Genomic DNA, 21,925 nt, shown 5'->3' on the forward strand with positions numbered 1-21,925 from the left:
GCGTGAAAACGGGGGTTAACCCCCTGCCGGAAACGGGAGGGGGAGGGCGTTACCTTTCTTCGGGCGGCGAACGGTGGGACCGGTGGGACCGGCGAATGGCGGGAGCGGGACCGGCGCAGGAGCAGCGAAAGAAGAAAAGGAAAAGCTGGTTGGGATTAGGGTTATTCGAAAGTTAGCGACGGATTAATTCCGTCGCTAAGCCAACATAAAATCAAATTCGCGAAAATAGCGACGGATTATATTTTGTGGCCACATCCGTCGCTATTTAGCGACAGACTAGTTTCCGTCGCTAACGTCGTCGGTAAATGGTGCGATCGTACCGACAAAACAATCTGTCGCAACATCCGTCGCTAATTAGCGACGGACCAGGCGACATACTATCTTCCGTCGCTACTTTCATAAGATTCAGTAATAATAGCGACGAATATTTGTCGCTCGCCAATCCGTCGCTAACTAGCGACGGAATCTTTCCGTCGCTAATGTCCGTCGCTAACAACGTATTTTCTTGTAGTGCAGTCATCTCATAAGAAACTAAACAAAACGATATAAACCTCTATGAGAATCGACATAAGGATCTAAAAATCTATAGCCAATGAAGAAGTAGAGAATAGAGATCAGACTTTATGAGACGTATCAGACCTGCATAAGAAAGCAACTATGATTTTCACATTGTCTTGTCAAAATTTTCCAAAATTGGGTTGAACCAATGTTATATATTAGCAGAAAATCGATATGATACTAACCTGAATGAGTTATTTTTTAATAATTGTAAAAAATTGCTTACAATTAAATTTTTAATATTATTTTAATAGTTTTAACACCTGTCATGTTTTGATTGACCCATTTTTTTTAAAAATATTTTTAGCCCATTCAGAACAATTCACTTGAGATTTGGTATCCGCCAATTCACCTGAATCGTTGGCCAAACGATTCAGGGCCGATACCCATACTGATGACATAGGGTTGAACCAATGTTGTCCCATACATAATTCTATCGACAGAAAATCGAAACGATACTAACCTAAATCAGCTATTTTAGAATAAAATGTAAAAAATACTTAAAAATAACTTTTTAATATTATACTAATGGTTTTAAAAAGTGTCATGTTCTGATTGACACAAAATAATTTTTAATTTATTTTTTAGTTGATTTAGAATGATTCAATTGAGAATCGGTATCAATCACACTCACCTGAATCGTTGGATTCAGGGCCGATACCGATACCGATACTAACAAGATTGGGTTGAACATCTCTCTAGTAAGTTGACCATGGAAAAGTGGGGGGCCAAGATAAAGAATAGGAAAAGCCCCAACATTCCAACCCAATATCCCATTAAGGTGGGCTGTTTGCTAACTTTGCTCATTAGAGATATTAATTGGAATAAAGTGGGATTTAAAATTATTTACTTTCTTTCTCTCAAACCACTTCAAATTATGTAAAAAATCTCACAAAGATTTTCTTATATTAAAAAAGGCTTTACATGAATTTCTAAAAAATCCTGCTACCTCACCTTTATAGAGAGGAGGTACAGAAAGTGACAGGAATTACCCTTAATGTGGTAAAGACGACTTGTGTGACCTAGGTCTGGATCTTATTCAATATCCAATTGGGGTCCAAAAAGCTACATAAACCTATACATAAATAAGGATGTGGGCTGCTCTGCTTTCGCCTACAATTGGTTCCATATCTTGACATAGTCACAGATGGATGGGACTTAATTTGGACCTAAATACAAATCCATGAGAAAACGTTGATCCAACATTCTCTTGAGGAGTTTACATTTGTCCTTGACCAACATTCTGAGGAAATTCCTGTAATTATTCATATCGCCATCATGCAGGTCCCATCGGCCAGTTGCCAATTTTGCGTTCAACGAGCAGCACGCTGATGACGTGGCGTACAACCAGTAACCAAACGCCAACGTCTTCTTCCACGTGTGGAGGTGTTCGTGGCTGTACGAACAAAATGCAAGAGATGGGCCCCACAATAAAATTAGGGCACAATGATTGCGCTCCCAATGTTGACATAAAAGAAATATGGATCGGGTCTCGTAAACGGGTTGGATTATGCACGTTATAGGCAAGAGCTACGAGTATGAGCGCATCCAAAAGCTAGGTTAGGTCACGGACGCGAATCCTGTGAGTCGAACATCACATGAGTCAAGCAGCATGGCTAGGTGGATCCATATTGCACTGGTTTTCTGTTTTAGGCTAACTTGTTTTTTTTTTTTTTTGGATAATCCAAGGGAGGCTGGCCTCCGGTTGATAAAACACTTAAGGTCCCCCTGCTTACCGGGGAGTACACCCAGCTTCAAGCTTCCGGCAAGTGATGCCACCCTTAGGTTTCGAAATTGTGACGTCCCATCAACTTGGTGACATTCACAAGTCCCCTACCAGATGAGTGGAGCCCTTGTGAGCTTAGGCAAACTTGTTTCGGGTCACTGGGTTGTGGGTAGGGTCTCATATGTGCAAAACAGGGCAGACAGACGGTGGACTTGATCCGGACAAGACATAAAACATATAAACGGATCACATTTGATCTGGATCTGACGCCCATTTGACAGAAGCTAATTGATGAAGTAGGCGGTCGAATGTAATATCCTAACCATTGGGCTGCTTTACATAAATAGCTGATAAGTTGGAACTTTTGGAAATTATTTAAAAAAACAAGTCGATAGGACATTGGGCCGACTTATATCATGACCGTTGGATGAACTCATCATCTGAACAACGAGGCCCCACATTTTCGTGTGCGTTAAATAAAGATAAGATATTATCATGGATGGTTTAAACAATGATCCACTAATCAAATATCAAAGGGGTATGCCGTTCATCATACTCACAAACCTCAACATCATTAATCTTAGAAAAGGGAATCTTGGAAGTTTTTTTCTAAATTATTTTTAAAAAACATTAAACACCCATTAAAATTAAAATATAAAAACAAAGAAAGAAGTGAAAGTATAAGAAATAAAAAATGGTTTAAAGTTGCACTAAAATCTAGAAAAGGCGTGTTTGTCATGGTTTGTTTACCGTAAAACATGCTTCAGTTGCAATAGTTTTGATTTTCTTTTGGGGGTAAAATTTTGGTGAATTGTATGCCATTGCTCTTTAGGTTACTTTGTAAACCTGTCTAAAGATCAAAATCTTTAAATATGGCACAATGTTTTATTAAAAAAATGAACAGAGATCAGAAAGATCCACAAAACATCCAATGTGGCTTCTAGATAGATAGCTGGACAGTATGTTATTACCATGGTATCAAAGAGAAGCCCATAGTATATATATATATGGTAAATATTGGTTATTAATGAGCTAGAAATCACATGTGCAAGTTGTATCGACTCAATCTAATCACATAGATGTGTTCAGCATGGTTTGTTTGTTAAAGATCAAGCCTTAGATCGTGCTTTTCTGATGTAAAAATATGATCATTTGAGTTATGAAAATTTGGCACATTGTGGGCCATTGATTTTTGGACCCATTAAAAATCTAATTACTTGTCATAATCACATGATTCAAAATAAGTTTTCTGCTAAAAACAAACCATTGCAAACTTTAGAAGAAAAAAGTGATTTCTACTCATTATTTTTGTACCTTCATTAGTATTCAATATTAATCAATATGTATGTGAGATCTGAACCATTAGATGTGTTTAGCATGCTCAATTTAGAGGGACTCGACTCTTGGATAATGTTTTTCGATGAAAAAATATATTTTTTATGAGCCAGAAAAAATTGATGCCTTCATAACCATTGATTTTGGATCACCAGAAAAACCTGTATATGGGTCAGATTCTGGTGATCCAGATTCCAAACGCCCCTTCACACTTAACAAAACCTACGGATCACATCTATGGTGTTAAATCTGAGAAAAAATACCGAAAACTACGATTTTTTAAAGGGCCTAACAGGGCAGAACCACCACATTACTCTCTCTCTCTCTCTCTCTCTCTCGATATATTTATATATAGTTTTGCCTTAATCGTCAGAAATCCTCCAGCAGCACATTACAGTCATCACCTGCTTCTGGTTCAGATCAGTCAATTTTGAAAGGCAAGAAAGAGTGCTTCTGGTTCTGCTCAGTCAATTTTGAAAGGCAAGAAAGAGTCAATGACTATGCATACAGACAGTCATATTTATCTGGGACAAAAATAAATCTGATATTGTTTATTTTCTTCTCAACCTCTGTTTCAGAAGAGACCATGGGCTTCAGGGAATGGTGTGAAAATGAATCACTCACGCTTACTGGTACAAAGGGTATCCTTCTACCCTTTATTCTAATGACTAATACCTCCTGCTATTTCCTTTTATTTCTGAGGGCACTAGTTATGGGTTCTTTCCATAATTCTTACATGACATTTTTTGTGACCTTGAATACACCTCTCTCTGTCGCTTATGTTCCTGCATCCATTGAAAAGGGACCTGCTCATTCATAGCTTTTCTACTTTTATATTTAGTAGGATTACCAGTAGGATCTATTAACCAAATGCATCTCACCTGTGCAGACCACCAAGGGGTTTACTTGTTGAGATGCTTTTGTTTAAAAATGCAAGATAAACTTCAAAAACTATACTTATGTATATGCAGATGGGTTTACAATAAGGAAATAGTTTTGTGAAGTTCATGGTAATAAAAGGGTGTCACTACAAAGACGGATATCTGGAAAATTGGTGACATATATTCTTGAATGGCAAAAATTAAGGCTGTGTTTGCATCGCAGGACAAACACCACGTGGGCAGAACTTATGGCGTTTGTCCTGTGGAACTATTTATGGATCTGCGAAGGGAGGGAAGAAGGTGAAGAAAGGTAAGAGAATTATGAGTCCTTACATTTTAAGATTCAACATTAGCAATCATCATGATGGGAGAGGTTCAGACAGTCAAAGATTAGGGGGTTCAGGATTAGTGTAAATACATTTTCTGAACCATTTGTACACGTCTCCTCTGTTTTTTCTTTTTTTAGGTGGTCATTGTTCTCTATAGAATGAAAACATTAATGCAGCATTGATTTATCTGTTCAAGCGGCTTTGAGGAAAATTCATGACAGAACACTTTAATTGGCTAGTCACAATGCTTCTAGGTGGGTCTGGAAGCCATTTTGCTTGAGCAAGTGGTGGCAGTGTAACTACTAACTTAATCTAATTTGGATCTTAGATTCAGATTTAGATTTCAATGAAAAATTAATACCGAATCTGATATTTAATCGGACAAGGATTTGGCAACCGAATCTGACTAATTGGGTTCTGATTCGAGTTACATCCCACCCATTGACATCCCTATTTACACACAGACCGTCCACCTTTCAACATCCCTTTGGAATTTAATAAGATAGAATAATCAATAATAAAGAGCAGTTATTTACATAGCCACACAAGTGCAGGGAGTATGCATCAATATACATGATACAACTGATGACCTTTCAATTAATGTCGATATGAGCAGGAGGCCTTAGGAAAATATTATATCTATACATTTAATCCATCCGTAGTGGCAGGGCAATACAACATCAACTACTTACCATAATTCTGGTGTTTCTTTGAAAAGTCAAACAGTACTTTCAATACGGCCCCGAAAGACAATGATCTCAACTTTCCCATATGTCTGCCAAGAGATGAACAGAGCTTGTTTAGTCCATGTAATCAGAATATAGCACAAGAAAATGAAATAAAATCTATGAATTCACAGCCCTACAAAAGCAGCAACCAAATAGCACTAATTTTCACTGAAAACATCAAATTGCCAACATGAATTGTTATTGAATGGCACAAAGACCTTATATTTAGAAAAAGACACCAAATTTTGTAGGAAATAATATTCAGATATCAGTTGAACGACCAGATCCCTGAAGACTCAAACTTTAGTTTTCAACAAGAAGCCAATTTACCAACTAGGTTAAGGAATGATCATTAGTAAAAGAGCTTCTCGGACAGGTTATTTTGAGATAACCAAGCCCATGCACTTGCAGCTTGCTTGCAAATTAGCTGAAAATCTCCACCTTGAAAGCTTAATCCTGTGGTATCATAACATGTTGCTAGATGGACCTTGCTCAAGGCATAAAATTGGCAATCAAATGGCTCGCTTGTTTAGAAATGTTCTATCACAAAAGGCATCATGAAAAATCAAAGCAATATCCTACTTTTTAGAAAATCAATAAATAGCTAGCCTGTCTACAGAAAAGATAACAACAAAGGGGTATACAGATATTGGTTTATTCCCTTGTAGTAACACTCCAGCACAAAGCTTAGCTAAATTGGACTTACATAATCTCTGTATATCTCATTCTCCATGCAGGAAACCCTAAATGGCACCTGGCAGGTCCAAATATGAACAGGATGTCAGGTTCCGGTCCACCAGAACCTGTGGGAACAAAAGAAATGTGGATGAATATAAAGAAAACCACATGTTTTGTTCAAAACACAAAGGGTTAAAGAAATGAATGAAACCCACAATGTCGAAGTTACTATAATATTCACAGAGTAAGACCACAGGCATTATCAACCAAAATAAAATAAAATGTGTCCTAAAATTATAAACAAGATAAAAAGGAATACAGGGCTAACCAACTGCTCTCAATGCTTTGTCCACATCAGCCTCTGTGAGGACCTGATTGGTTTGATTGGCATCTACACCCACAGGTTTTGAGTAGTTTGAGCAGATATACCTCGCTGCTCTAACAACTGCTTCCTTCCCATCAGAAAAGGTTAACCATTCAAGTTCCACAGATTTTTTATCATGAGATGCAAACCTCTTATCAACTTCCTGAATACACAGAAAGGTAGATGAATTTCTCAGAACAAGTACAAACACCATATCCAAGTTAAGAAGCAAACTCATAATTCATGGTAAGTGAATAATAATATTTGAAAATAGATAACCAAATATTTTAAAAATACAAGGGTTCAATACAAGAACATAAATTACCTTCCATTCTCTTATACTTAGATCACTCCAATTTTTTACAAGGAATTTCTTTGATTCCTTCAATACTCCTGAAAAATATGAAATGCATCAGAAGAAATGACCAGCTTAAAAATCCACTGACGACATCCTTAAGTTTCATTTTCCTAACATCATCATCAGAAACAAAATATAATCTGTTTAATGAAGAAACACTAAAAAGTGAGAAAAAATAAGCTTTTACAAAAGGAATAGCAGAAAGTGGAAACAACCATTTCTGAGATGCAGACACGATATGTAAAAATATTATTTTAAACCCTTCAAATTTAGGCAGAAAAGCAACAACAACAGCGATACCGGTATATGGCCCTATTATTAACTCATGAAAACTTACAAACAAATTGAAAATATATCATCTTAAAATTAAAATCACAAACAACCTTACCCTCCATGTCATAAAGAGATATATGCTTTACGCCAAATTTTGATAGCCAGCGAACAAGAGTAAGTACTTTTGATATTTGAAAAGCTTCTTCACTATCCACAACAATAGCTACAGACTGAAGCGTATTCAGTCCTAGTGGAACACGGTTAAACTTATATCCAATCAGGATAAGATAGCATTGCAACTTGTGGACTAATCGCGTGGAAAGATGAACCAGCTTAACCAGTAGATGAAGAAAAAACCAGCACAGTCTAAGAATAAGCCTCCATGCCCTAGATCTCTGCAGAACCTGCACGCCCCATAGATCTCAATCATGCCATATATTAATATTGTCCAAAAATACATCAGAAAATTTCATACGCTTGTAAACAACTCAATAACAAGACGATAAATACCTACATGATGATTCACTTCACCAAAATGTAAGGTAGAAATATTACAAAGGTAGAACTAACCGAATAATTTCTACTAAACCATAAACATGCCATGGACCTCATTGACTAGCTCAAAGAATAGAAAACATGAAATGAAATGAAATTCATTAACATGTACACATTGAGACATATGCATATACATACTTTAAGACACTAAACGAATATTATCAATAAAGTGACAGTATAAATTATCTTTGTAATTATATTTTCAGTTTCCACTCAAAATGATGACAAAAGTCGTTAAGAGGCCCAAGACAGATCTCACAATCTCCAAGGAAATCAATACATGCATAATAGGCTCCATTAAAAGAGCCCATTTTCACCAACGGGGACTCTGCTTGTCTGGTAGGAGCAGTGAGTGCACGTCACCTTGTGTTGGGACATTGCAAGTTCGAATCCCAATGGTATGGCTGTATAACTGGTAGGGGTCTGCCAAACCCCAGCTGGACTATCAAAAAAGAAAAAAAGAGCCCATTTTCTAAAACCAAGTGAAGGATTATGCTTCTGCATGCAGTTTCATACATGCTATTAAGGATTGGATCAATGATGGACCCATTTTGGTTGGATGGGTCTGGAATAAACCAACCATTTAAGATGAGTAGATTATGGGTTGTTATCAATGACAACATTACCAGAAGAGGACCCTTGGAAGGCCATTAAAAGTATTGCCTGTGTATAATGTTTGGATAAGATTAGACATAAAAAATTTCATGGGTTGGAATGACTGAAAGAAAAAGATTCAAGGAGAACAGGGAATGGGCCACATATGTTATAAACAAAAACAGAAGAATTCGTGAAGGGCATTGTGACAGAAAATTATCCACAAAATCAGCTTATGTGCATCCTGAAGGACATCATTGTTCAGTAGCTACTATAAAGGCAATAGCAAAATCAATGACGGTCCCATGGATTGACAAGCCAGATCTGATGATTTGACACTCAACACTTAAACAATCAAAGATTAACATCCCACACTTTCAAAAAAGGATTGAATAACTAGAGAATGCATTTGAAATTTTGAATACACTTGGACTACAACATCCAAAAATAGATAAAATTGGGGATCTGCATCCTTTTGAGATCCCGGTTTTATTCTTTTTGCTTCTCAGAATTTATTCAAAACTGGGAAATATAATGACAGGAGACAACCCGAAAAGGGAAGAAAAGATGAAAAATGTTCTGACAATATCAAGAAATTCATTTATAATCTTATAAATGGATAGAAGTAACCTAGTAAACAAAATCAGCGTCTTGATTTTTATGACGTTTTTCAAATTTTCTGTGCTGCATCTGAATTGTTGATGCACCATTGTGTAAAAGATGCCCATGGTGGATTTTGGCAAAAATTTTGCATAAAATGATCAAATGAAATGATAAGTGGACCTGACTGAAAAAATCAAATGACAAAAATTAGTATCAATGAAGACTACTACTAAAACGGGATATCACCAATGCAAAATGAGAAAAAGCCAAAAAAAGGTTTGAATAGAGACAACATATTTCCTACAAATGTCATATAACTCCTCTTTTAAGTAGAATTTTGATAAAAAATTGTTTTCTTCAGTTCTTCATGAATTTGGCATCAAATATAAGCATCAAGGCAGTAACTGATAGCATTGGATCATACATAGTGTTAAGGCTATGGACCGTTGTTAATTTGCTCCTTTGCCATGTCAAATTTCAACTTCTTTCTAATTTCTCCTTTATGCCTCTCATGTTCCCTTCCAAAATAAGTTCTCAATGAAAGTAATATGTTGAGACTGACACAATTTATATCAAACATATACATCATAGTGCAATGGTGTTGATTGAACACTTAGTTGTCAAAAGGCGGCGCCTAGGCGCAGCCCCACCGCCTGGGCAACCAGGTCTGGGCGCAGGGGCCCTAAAAGCCTAGCCTTTTTTTTTTAAGACATATAATTTATTTTCTTCTTCGAGGAGGAGAAAAAGAACAAGAAGAAAGAGAAGACAATATACATGTTTCTTATTATGCTTTTTATGTTTTTTTTTTGGGCACCGCCTAGGCTCCCCCTAGTGCCTATGACAACTAAGGTTGAACATGGACGCAGTTGCATGTGCTAGATTTCAAAAAAAAAAGGGAAAAAAAATCTCAGAGCAAATGTGATTTTAAGAAACCATTGTTATCCAAATAAGAATGGAGTCTTGATCATGAGCTGGGTGCACCACTCACCGAGAAAGGTGATGTTAACTGCATGGAAACTATATCTTGCAAGTCCTTGTTCCTAGAAAAAGTGAAGAAAAGCAGAAAAAACGTAATTAGCATAGCTGCCTCATGATGCATGATGTATCCAAGATTAGGAAAAAGATAAAAAGGCTTAACTGCATAACAGTTCAAAGTAGAAAAGTTCAGCTTTGCATGAGTAGGTATGATAAGAGTTCGGTAAATGAACTACATGCACGTCTTGAAAGAAAAATACAGAGTTTCTCACTTGGATAATGCCATGACATGATCAATAAAGATACTTTAGTTATCAGGGCTAACTCTTCTTTTGAACTTTGAATAACTTGTGCATAAATAGACCACGCAATATATGAACGAAACTTGACATAACCAGTGATGCATTCAAGGGATTTCAAGAGCTGTGAACATGTGTTAATCCCGTAAATCCAGTCATTCTAACAGGAGAAAACAAACTTCAAAATTTCTCTATTCCCGAAACAGAACTTATTCAAAGGCTTGTGCAACCAATCCATTTCTCCCAACTAAAAGTTAATGCAAGGCATACATGTCATGCTCCTAAAATTCAAGAGAGAGAGAGAGAGTCACCTGTCCATTGGACCCTAAGAGATCCAGCTACCCTTGCCCTGCAAAGAGGAGACCATTATAACGGGTGATCAATGAAATTAAAAAGATTGCGATAATCAAGATTACGACAAAGCCAACAGTGTTTGAGAATAGAGAACATAAAACAACACACACGACATCGAGATCCGATTGGCGGAAGAAGCCCTGAAATGTTTTGATGTTCTTATACAAAAAAGCCAATCATGTCTGAGAATAGAGAAGAGGAAACAAAGAAAATGGCAATGTCGTGGCTATCCGGACAACAGCCACGACGCATACGTATTCCATAGTACCCAGCATCCCAATTCCCAACCAAAGTTTTTTGCTTGAAGTCACACATGATTTACCCCTTACAGAGAAATTGACAGGCAACTTCACAACAAACACACACACACACACACATTTGGCCATCAGCCATAGCACTGGTCGCCAGGCAGAGGGCCGGGTATAAACCCCTTGTCAAGAAATTGCAGTCCAAAAACAACTATGACCAACAGGGCAAGGTAGGAAAGGCCTTCAACAGCCACAAGTAAGCCGCATGGCTGTGATCATCGCAAAATTTTACTTCTGCAAGTCAAACTGATATTTTGAAAAAGATTTTGAAAATAACTCGCCTCCGTTTTAAAATGCGAGAAAATTTCGAGGAATGGGACTTGCCTGTCGGTACGAGGTTCAACCGTTCCTGGTGTCATAACCAGGGGTAATTGAACCAATGATCAATTATATGTTTTGCTTTGCTCAACTTGTCTAAATCGATGTTCTATTCCCTAAATGCACAAATAATCAGGCATGTGCTATGAATTTTTGAAAATGCAGATTGAAAACATGATGTATGCTTCGAAGATTTGAAAATTACTTGGAAAAATGACCCTTTTAAAATCATGAATCACGTTGAAAAATACTTTTGAAGAAAATGAAAATCGATTTTTGAAGAAATCCTGATGTTTTGAGAAAATCGATTTTGAAGAAAATTCAAATAACTTTGAGAAAGTTGATTACTCTGACTTTGAACTCTGAAATTGAGAAATATTGAAGCTTGGAAAATTGTGAATCTAGACTTAGAAAAGTATTTGTAAAGGGAAACTATTATGAGAAAATCAATTTCTGAGGAAAACTTGGGTAATTTTGAGAAAATCGATTTTTCTGAAGTGGATTTGTGAAATAACTCAACAGGGATGGGCGTGTGGCCCTATGAAATATTTTCATAATGTGATCTAAACCTAAATGATCCATGAATGCAGTTATTGGAAATATTTTCTAAAGAATTTGAAGAAAATCATTGATAAAAAAGGATTTTTTTGTGCCTTATAAAATTTAGATGAAATATATTTGCCACATATCTCTGACTATGGCCACGAATATGTGTTGAATATAGTTCATTTGATTCTAAAAAAGGAAAATACTTAGAAAAGTTTTGAGAATGTGCAATGATTTATGAAAATAACCTAAGAGTGTAGGTCGTTTGTGGCTTAAAAGAAGATGATAAATCTTGATATCGTTCGTATTCTGACTATGGCCACAAATACGAACTCAATCGAGTTTATTAACTCCTTAGAAACGAGTACACATGTCATTCATGTAGACCATTGTGAATTTGAACATGCATGAATCATCATTCATCACATGATTATAATTATTGAAAATAAACTATATGCAATGCAGCCCTATTCTAAGCACAAAAAGTAAATTCTTATTCCAAAGTTTACATTTACATTTTACATCAATAATTGAATTGAAATAAAGGAAAAGGAAAAAGAAATAAACTCTTGAGCTTTCCTGCAAAATCAGCAAATCCATTAGTAGACAAATGTCGACTTTTCGGGATTTATCAAATAATATCTGAAATTGAGTGTTTTATCCGAATATAAGTCTTTTTCCATGCTTCTCTGAAATAAACATAATAAAAGGATGATGCAGAATTGAATAAACAATAAAAATAAACAACTTTGAAATTCGGAATTTTGAGAAAAATGACCAAAATACCATTGAAAATTGACATTTATTACAAAACAGGGTTAAAAACAGGGTTTCTTAAATTTTTTTTTTGTAAAACGCTTAATCCAGGGATCAAACGATTTCAAAACAACGCAAAATCGGGTGGAGGGCACCCCAATATGATTATGAACATTATCAAACCTTAAAAACATGAAACTTTTCATAAAAAATACAAAATATTGAAAAAAAAAACATTTTTGCCCATGTTTTAGTTGAATCAGGACTCCGTGTGCATCCTGTTTTTGTAAAATAACTAAATAATGCATCAAATGAATTCCAAAATTCGTAAAAATTGACATGGATACTTCTAATAACCCTAAAATTAAAATGCAATCGAAAAATATAATTTTTTGAATTATTTTGATGTAAAAATTAAATAAAAACATAAAAATATACGATTTTGCTCGCGGTCACGTACGTGTCGCAGAGTCAGACCCGAATAGGGTATCAAACAATAATAAAAAACTATAAAATTTCACATGGAGAAACTAGATATCTGAACAAAAATAATCCTTTTTATAGATCAGAAAAAGCATCTCCGATTAGGGAGATACGATTTCGACAATATGCGTTTGATTTCGGCGAACATATATCGGTTCCAAAAATGACAGTTCTGATTTCGATTTAAATAAAAATAGCAAACAGACTTCAAAAACTACCAAAATCACACTAATAAAACTAGACATGCAACTGAATCTGTGGCTTCTTACGGATTGGAAATACGATCTCCGGTTAGGGAGATACGATCCACGCAAGTTGACCCAGAGCTTAAACAATATATAACGGTCTCTGAGAAACAGATTATGATTTCTGATAAAGTAAAAATAGCAAACGACCGTAGAAAAATTTGAAGACGAACACACTGCTTTTTACGGATCGTCGATACGATCTCCGACGAGAGAGATATGACCTCGCCAAACCGTCCTTAATTCTGCATAGCGTTTTCACGATATAGGAATCAAGTTTCGGTTTTTGAATTTTTAATCAGGGTTACAAAACCCAAAATAATCTGATTTTTTTATTGAAAATCACAGACACATGCATGATTCAACCATAAAAAAATCAGATTTTATTGATATAAAAACACACATGAAATAACGTCGTTCCCACGTGGCCAGAATCAAGATACGCATGACTCATAAAGCACATGAATAACCCTAATCTAGGCATGCAAAATTATAAAAAAAAAACATGTAAATAATGCAACAAATCATGATTTGATGCTTGAACAAATAAAATAAACATGATAAAATAAACAAAAAAAATCAGGGAAGCACTGTCACAAATTTGATTTAGCCATTAAAAGAGGGATTCGACCTATTGAAAGGTTGAATCTCGATCTTTTTCGGGCGTTTAGCATAATGAACGCATTATCAACGATTCCAACGGATCAAAAACGTGCAAATAACCATGGATGATCAGTAGATAATCATCTTGAATCGTGGAGCATGGGACTTGAACGAAAAAAAAAAACTCATGCATAGGGGGGCGGCAATGGTGAGAAAAATGAAAAAAATAAGACAAAACAATAAAAAAGAGAAGAGGAACTTACCTTGCTTGCACTAATAGAGGAGGAGGAGGGTTGAGAGAGAGGAGAGAGAGAGAGCCACGAATTTCAGAGAGAGAGGATGAGAGAGCATGCCTTATAGCCCCTATTTATAGGTTTTTAAAACCATTAAATAAAGAGTTTTAGTTTTTTTGAAAGTCTTCTTAATTAATCCAATTAAAGGGGGGGGGGGCAGTTTCGCTTGGGACTTCTAACTTAACTAAAACTCTAATTAGTCAACCCTAATTAATTAAGACTCCTAATTAGCTTAAAACAATCCCAAATGTGGCGCCACCTACTATGGGCCCACATTTGGTTTTTTAAAACCCTAATTTCAAGATTTTTAAAAACGAAGTTTTAAAATATCAAAATAAAGGTTGAATTTTAAAATCACTTTTGGCTTTTCCAAATTCCTAATGTAATTAGAACACTAACTAACCTAAACTTCTTCGAATATGGTGCTACCTACTGTGGGCCCCATTCGATTTTTCAAAAACGATTTTAAAACTTGAAAGTAAAGGAGTTAAAATAAAGTTTTCAAAAAGGAGTTTGGAACAAAAGATAAAAATCAAAGTTCTAAATCAACTAGAGTTCTAAATGAATTGAAAATCATTCAAATATGGCATCAGTTGTGTGGGTCCCACATTTGGGTTTTGAAAAGGTTAAAATAAAGATTAAAAAGGTTTTTTAAAACAAGGTTAAAATCACCAGATAAAAATTAAAAGTTTAAAGAGAGTCCTAAACTAACTAAAACTCCAGACTAGAGTCCTAAACCGACTGAAACTCTAGGATAAAGTCCTAAAACTTTGAAATTTGGTTTTTTGAAAGACAAATGAAAAAGTTTTTGAAAGATTTTCTAAAAAATAAAATCATGGTTAGAGTCCTAAACCAACTGAAACTCTGGAACAGAGTCCTAATCCGATTAAAACTCTAAAATTTTGGTTTCTTTTGAAAGATTTTTCAGGGTTTTCTTGAAAACAGGTAAGAGTAGAAATAAAAGGTACAGTCCTAAACCGACTGAAACTCTAAGATAGAGTCCTAATCCGACCAAAACTCTAAAAAAAGGCCAAATGAAAGAAATGGGCAAAGGGTAAGTCCACCTCTGATTTAAAACCAATACAATGAAAGTTTGAAAATGTTTAAAAGGTAAAAATACAGAGTCCTAAATTAATTAAAACTCTGAGATAACTAAAATTTGAGAAATAAAAGAAGTGATCCAGAAGCGACGCCACATAAATGGCTTCCATCTGATAATTGAGATCAATTAAAAATTGAGTTTAAAACAAATCTAGATCGCTTTCTAAAGAAAATGTTTTTGAAATAAAGGAATATAAAGCCCTGGGGGTTAGCCAAATGACAAATGTCGATTTATAACCCAGATTTTTGAAATTGATTTCGAAATAAGGTTTTGAAACTCGAATCTGGATTTGAGATTTTGAAAAACCAGAGTGTTGGATCTCGAAAATGACATACAATACGACAAAATGACATGAAATAATACGAAATGATATGAAATGATTACAAAATGAAAACCCTGGATGAGGGATTTGAAGTCCCAGACCCCTAGCAGAGACAAGGAATTGAGAATTCATGTTCGAGGATGATAATTGATAATTGGATTCAGATCCGACCCTGGATCCAATCCAAATGTGAATTGAGTCTCGGATATAACTAAAATTTTTAGAAATGAAACTGATTCGAGCTCCGATTAGTGGTTGTACCAGCTGGGGGAATGATAAAAAATGAAGTTTCGGATAAAATAGCCGAGAAATGATTTTGCCCCTACAAGGCGAGGAGTGACACTGAAAGATGAGATTTGAACTGGTTTCGACTGATTTAAACTAAATCCTAAGGTTTCTGAACTCAGATAAACTAAAATGACACTGACTCAAACAAACTCCTAGACTGAATGATCATGAAATGGTGCAATTCTCAGAAAAATGGTAAGAAATGCACACTACAGTGAAATGGGTAACGAGACCGCACTGGGTTTGAGCTGAAATAAAGATCAGTAATACTCAGATGAACTAAATCTAAAGCTCAAACACCAGCTCAACCGACAAGGGTTAGCTCAATTTCAACTAAAATGAGCTGAAATGGGTTCCTAGACTGCGGGAAATGAAATTGAACTGAAATCGAGCCACTTGAACTCCTGGTGAGCTCAGGTTAGACTCAGAAGGATAGGGTCGACAATGATTAACAGACTCAGAATTAGAGCTAGAATTGAGCTCATTTTTGAGAAAATAAACTAATTTTAGTTGAAATGGTCATAAATGAACATGATTTGCTCATCGTGAGCTCAGAGGAGCTAGAAATGATTGACATTCTAACTGTTTTGAACTTGAAATGAGCTTGACTGGATCTAGTTGTTAGGGATCTAAGGTTACCTAGGAGTAAAATGAGAATTTTACCGATGAAAGAGGTGAAATGACACCTAAACTGGGACGGACCTAGAGTTAGACTCCTGAGAGGATTGGCATATGCTGAAAGAGGGTGTTTGAAAATGAATGAGAAAAATTTGGGGTGTTTACAATGGCCCATTAGGCAGGCCTGTGTCGGTTTTCACCTTGGTATAAACGGATCAAGAAACGATGCCAGATAACTTGATTCCTTCCAAGGCACCAATCGAGCCACCTGGTAGTAGTTTTGAGCGTGTATAGATACCACCCGATTACAGGGTTGGAGATTAGACCAGAAGCAATCTCTACGATTCCTACGACCCCCACCTCACTGATGTTGCTGCCTTCTTTGTTCTCTTGATCTTGATCCCCACAGATGGCCGCTTTTTGATCTTTCGAGGGTCCTGAACTTTCCCAAATTACCTAGTTGAGAAGAGGATCTTCAAAGGCAGCCACAACAGTCTAACCTCTGTGGGACGGGGACAAGAAGCGCCTTCAGCCCTTGAAAACACATGTCTCACGAGGCTTGTACCGCCCTTTCCTCTCCCGAGAGGACAAGAGATCGGGACGAACCCAGCCATCTCAGAGAGACCAGTTTCACCGACGCTTCAAATGGACCCATGGTCCAGGGTTATCTTTATTATTAAGTCATAGGTCAAAGGCAAGTATTATAATCTCACAGGATAACCCTCTCATGCCCTCATGCATGATATCAACATTTCATGCTCTCTTGCATGATTAAAACAATCTATGTTATATGCATGATTTAATTTTACATGTGCCCATGCAAGATCATAACATAATCATATTCACTTTCATGCATGATCTTATCATGTCATGATTCATTTCTAACATGCTTTCATGTATGAATCACATTCAACATACTTTATGCATGATTCTCTCACATAAGTTACTATGCATGCATACTTCATACAAGATTTCATTTTTCATGCATATTACATATCACAATATCATTCACACAAGTTCTCGTACATGATTCATTTCTAACATGCTTTCATGTATGAATCACATTCAACATACTTTATGCATGATTATCTCACATAAGTTACTATGCATGTACACTTCATACAAGATTTCATTTTTCATGCATATTACTTATCACAACATCATTCACACACAACACGACATACATTAACACTCATTCACACTTCCACGCATGATACATACATTCTAGGCTATGCACTCATGTTACATGTTTCATACATATGATATGTTTCATTTAGTTATCAATTCGCACAGGTATTCAACAATCATCTTAAATCGCATCAAGTCATGCATTCATACAATTCATACAATTCATACAATGCATGCTCAAACATGTACTGGCAGCAAACACACTCCATATCCCGCTAACTACAATCATGACAAGCATAATCTCCGAACTACAAAAATAAGATCACTTCTGTTTTCATGCATTTAAATCATGCTCGGCATGATCTCCGAATTAAAGCATAACAGTCTTAGATATCTACAACTAAGTGAGTGTGTGAGCAGGAAAGTATTGCATACAATAAAATAAATATAGTGTATGGTTCAACTACACCACATACTCACCACAGGTATTTACCTGATTTGCATTCTTATGCATCGCATTGCATTGCGCATAGCATTTCTAGCCACAAGCGATGCTTAACAACTAGTATCGCTTAATCTTCTTTTACATTATTTTGTACCTACTCAAAAACAAATGACAGTGCAATCCATACATATCTTTATGCAGTTCTAATACTATGATTAAAACTACTAATTTAATCTAAATGCATTTCACATCCTAATATGAATTTAAACAGGTAATAAATCATACTTGACATATTCCTAAAAAACTTTAGATTTGCTATCAAACCACAACAATTTACATTCTACCGATTAGTTTAGGAATCCTACTTTTGTGACACGAGATAGCGGATGCTGAAACCAAAAAAGTCCCGCAAATAACTGCTACTCGCAAATAACTGCTACTCGAAATAGCTAGCCTTCCCCTCACGATGAGAAATCGCTAAAATTCTGCACAAACAACAATAACTCTAATCTAAATACGTTTTTACAAACGAGCGATAAATATCAAACTTAATTCGGTAACCCTGATTGCGAAACCCAGAACAATACACTAATAAGTCCCAAAAGGTTGGACAGCACCCCACGGCTGCACGCTGCCACAAATATGAAGGTACCTTATTCCAATGACATTATATATATACCCATTGGAATCGAATCCGAACCAAGGAAACAAATCAGAAAGGGACCGGTAACACAAAGGATACCCCTGCTGTCGTGAATCGGGCACGGTTGCAAACGGAGGGAGAGACAAAAAAACAGAAAACGGCCTAAAAATTTACGCACAAAATGGTTGAACTGATACATACAAGAAAAAAAAGAAATCGAAACTCGTGATTTCGAAATCACAGAGGAAACGGTTTCTAAAACAAAAATCAAGGGGAAATCGGGTTTCACCGAGTTTCTGGGAATTCCGGTGGAACTCGGGTGAAGAGAGGAGAGTAGTGGCGGACGGTGGTAGTTAGGGCTCCCGGACGGCGCCCAAACGAGAAAAGTGCAAAGGGAAAAGAAAAATGAGAAGAAGAGAAAAAGGTTACCCACGGCGTTGGGTTGCGGCTCCCGGACGGCGACTGTTGCGGCTCGGCGACCGGCTGGGGTGAGGGAAGAGGGAGGAGGCGCAAAGGAATGGGTTCGGTTGAGGGAAAGGTAGAAAAGAAGAAGAAGACTGCGAAAAAGGGGAAAAGCGGAAGAGGAGAAGGTTGCGGTGGTCACGGCAGCGGCGCGGGATCGTCAATGGGATGGGGTGGGGGAAGGGGGAGGTTGCGCACAGGGAGGGCGCTTGGGTGAAAGAAGAGGGGAAATGAAGAAGAAGAAGAAGAAGATAAATGCGAGAAAAATTGTGTGGGGTGGGTGGGTGGGGGGAGCAGATCAGGTCATGCTAAACAAGAGCCTTCTGCTCATGCTAAAATCGTGGCCGACCTTTTCGGATGAATGTCATGTGGCACTTGACGTTTCCGTTAAATGTTAAGTTTCCGTCGCATTTTTTAAATGGAAAAGGGTATTAAAAAAAAGTGTATTAAACCCACAAAAGACGCCAGCCTTTCGCGGTCCAGCCCCCTCTCTCTCTCTCTCTCTCTCTCTCTCTCTCTATATATATATATATATATATATAGTGTGGAGGTGGAAACGTGCAGGCATCTTGCAGCAAACCATCCCGGAGCATCGGCGGTTTCTTTCTGGTGATCTTGGGAGTGCTAACAGAGTTCATCTGTTTCTGCATTACTCTGCTGAAATGGAATGAAGTAATATGGTGGTTCTTTACTTTCACTACCATCATCATCATCTTTCTGATTTGGCTCCTTTTGCATCGACATTGGTCAATTTTTTGATACAGCCTCCACTATAAGTTTTGCAGGGCACGCTATGTGGCCAGCGATTGTTATGGATGTAGCACATGCATCTGCATGTAAAGGCCTAACACATGATCCAGGAGCGCTTCTAGTGCAGTTTTTGGTACTTATGAGTTATGACTATGCAAGGTTTGCTTTTGAAGTTGAAGGGTCATTTGCCAAGTGCTTATCACAATTGTTACTTTTGATATGGTCTTTTCTGTGGTCACATATTTGGAATAAGTGGTGCTAACTCATTCTTTTCCTTTTGTGGAATTGATGCCTACAATCCATCAATTTTGTTTCTTTTTCAAAAATTTGTTTGGGCCTAAGTGGATCACCTTTTCAATTTTCAGGATTAAAAGAAAACAAATTGTCCCATTTTTTTAAAGGCTTTGTTTATTCCTTCCATTTAAAGTGCAAGCATGTAAGATTCATTGAAGGATTAGAAGAGACAAGAAGGTCAGCTAAATAACATTCTCTATGTTTTTGTTTACATTCTTTTGCGTGCCTTTTGGGATGTCGTCTGTATGTTTCTAAGCAAGTTGTCTGGAGGACTTGTATCTTATTGTTAAGACTTATCCCAAAATGACGTATCTGTTCAGATCAAAGATTCAAAAGAATCCAATATGTTTGCATGCTTGCTTAAACCCCCAAGTTTCTAAGCATGATCTGTGTTGGGGCATGACTTGAAGGCTCCATGAATCCCCTGATACAAAGAGTGTGTTTGTCTTTCCCGTGAAGAGGCTTCTCCCTTGATCATGGGTCCCAGTGTTCAGGCTATCATCAACATTGGTAGAACTTGCCACTGGTTTTGACTTGTTTAACTAGTGTGTGCTTGATTGTTCTCTCCATGTTAGCTGTTTGATTTAGGAAAATGGTTTTACTAAACTGCATGTGGTTGCAGAAGTATCATACGAGGAGATGGCTTATAATTTCTGCTTTTGTTAGTATAGGGAGGTCCTTTTTTCTAATCCATGTCTTTCAAGGCAAGTTTTTGGACCTGTACATAGCCAGTTTGACAATGTGTTTGCATTGCTTCCACTAGAGAGAAATTGTAATTTCTTTTTCATGTGTACTTCAAAAACAGTTCAATCTGCCTATGTTATTATTTTTAGCTACAGTTGTTAGCAGTTATTTTAGTTGAACATCACTTATACATTGTAATATGGACCATGGATTCTTTTTCCTTTTATGTCTTGGTTTCACATAGACTACGTCGAAGATATCATAATGGCAATATCTAGAGTTTGATAGGATCCATCCAAATCCATGGCATATGCATGACAAAGCTGTGCATTCGTACTGCAATTGCTTTTTCTTGATACACATGTACAGGCACAAGCATTTTTTTTCTTAGGCCACTGTATTACTTTTTCCAAATAAAAGATCACAAATTAGTGTACATGTAAATATGAACATGTCGTTGCACTTATGTATTAGACTTGTGGTAAAGTGCAATGCTAGATGCATATAACTAGTATGCCAGAGACCCAATGACCTAGTATGCAGGTCACAATTATGATTTTAAGTAAAAAGTCTGGCTACCCAGGTCCTATATGCCAGCTTCAGGTGCTTTGATTCTTTGTTGTCGTACTAACTGGTTCCCTTGTTGTCATCACTTATGGTTGTTTTTGTGATGACCACATTTGGTAGATTTGATTCAGCCTTGCACACTTGTTCTCTCTCTCTCTCTCTCTCTCTCTCTCTCTCTATATATATATATATATATATATATATATATATATATATATATATATAGAGAGAGAGAGAGAGAGAGAGAGAGAGAGAGAGAGAGAGGGCTGGACCGCGAAAGGCAGGCGTCTTTTGTGGGTTTAGTACACTTTTTTTTAATACCCTTTTCCATTTAAAAAATGCGACGGAAACTTAACATTTAACGGAAACGTCAAGTGCCACATGACATTCATCCGAAAAGGTCGGCCACGATTTTAGCATGAGCAGAAGGCTCATGTTTAGCATGACCTGGGTCCTGATC

General features: G+C 36.7%; 1 protein-coding gene across 5 annotated transcripts; it reads right to left on the reverse strand.

The window, feature by feature from the left end:
- Positions 1-5,315: 5,315 nt before the first annotated feature.
- On the reverse strand, positions 5,316-19,533 carry LEW1 (Undecaprenyl pyrophosphate synthetase family protein). Of its 5 annotated transcripts, none has more exons than XM_089998999.1 (9): positions 19,142-19,282; positions 18,431-18,550; positions 10,568-10,605; positions 9,971-10,022; positions 7,346-7,634; positions 6,925-6,992; positions 6,564-6,762; positions 6,264-6,360; positions 5,316-5,604 (listed from the first exon to the last, which is right to left on the reverse strand). In XM_089998999.1, the coding sequence occupies exons 3-9, from the start codon at positions 10,573-10,575 to the stop codon at positions 5,514-5,516; spliced, it is 804 nt and encodes a 267-aa protein (XP_089855125.1). In that variant the 5' UTR covers positions 10,576-10,605; positions 18,431-18,550; positions 19,142-19,282; the 3' UTR covers positions 5,316-5,513. The 5 variants fall into 5 exon arrangements, with proteins under 5 accessions (XP_089855125.1, XP_089855124.1, XP_089855123.1 ...); XM_089998998.1 differs by having other exon boundaries at positions 19,138-19,277; XM_089998997.1 differs by lacking the exon at positions 18,431-18,550 and having other exon boundaries at positions 19,138-19,533.
- Positions 19,534-21,925: the final 2,392 nt, after the last annotated feature.

This window comes from Nuphar pumila, chromosome 3, assembly GCF_984573655.1.
Source record: "Nuphar pumila chromosome 3, dmNupPumi1.hap1.1, whole genome shotgun sequence".
Taxonomy (NCBI): Eukaryota; Viridiplantae; Streptophyta; class Magnoliopsida; order Nymphaeales; family Nymphaeaceae; genus Nuphar; species Nuphar pumila.

Coding starts and splice junctions, on each gene's coding strand:
- LEW1 (XM_089998997.1), bottom strand. Junction 6,993..7,345: donor ATCTCTTTATGACATGGAGG/GTAAGGTTGTTT, acceptor CATATTTTTCAG/GAGTATTGAAGGAATCAAAG. Junction 5,605..6,263: donor ATGAGATATACAGAGATTAT/GTAAGTCCAATT, acceptor ATCTCTTGGCAG/ACATATGGGAAAGTTGAGAT.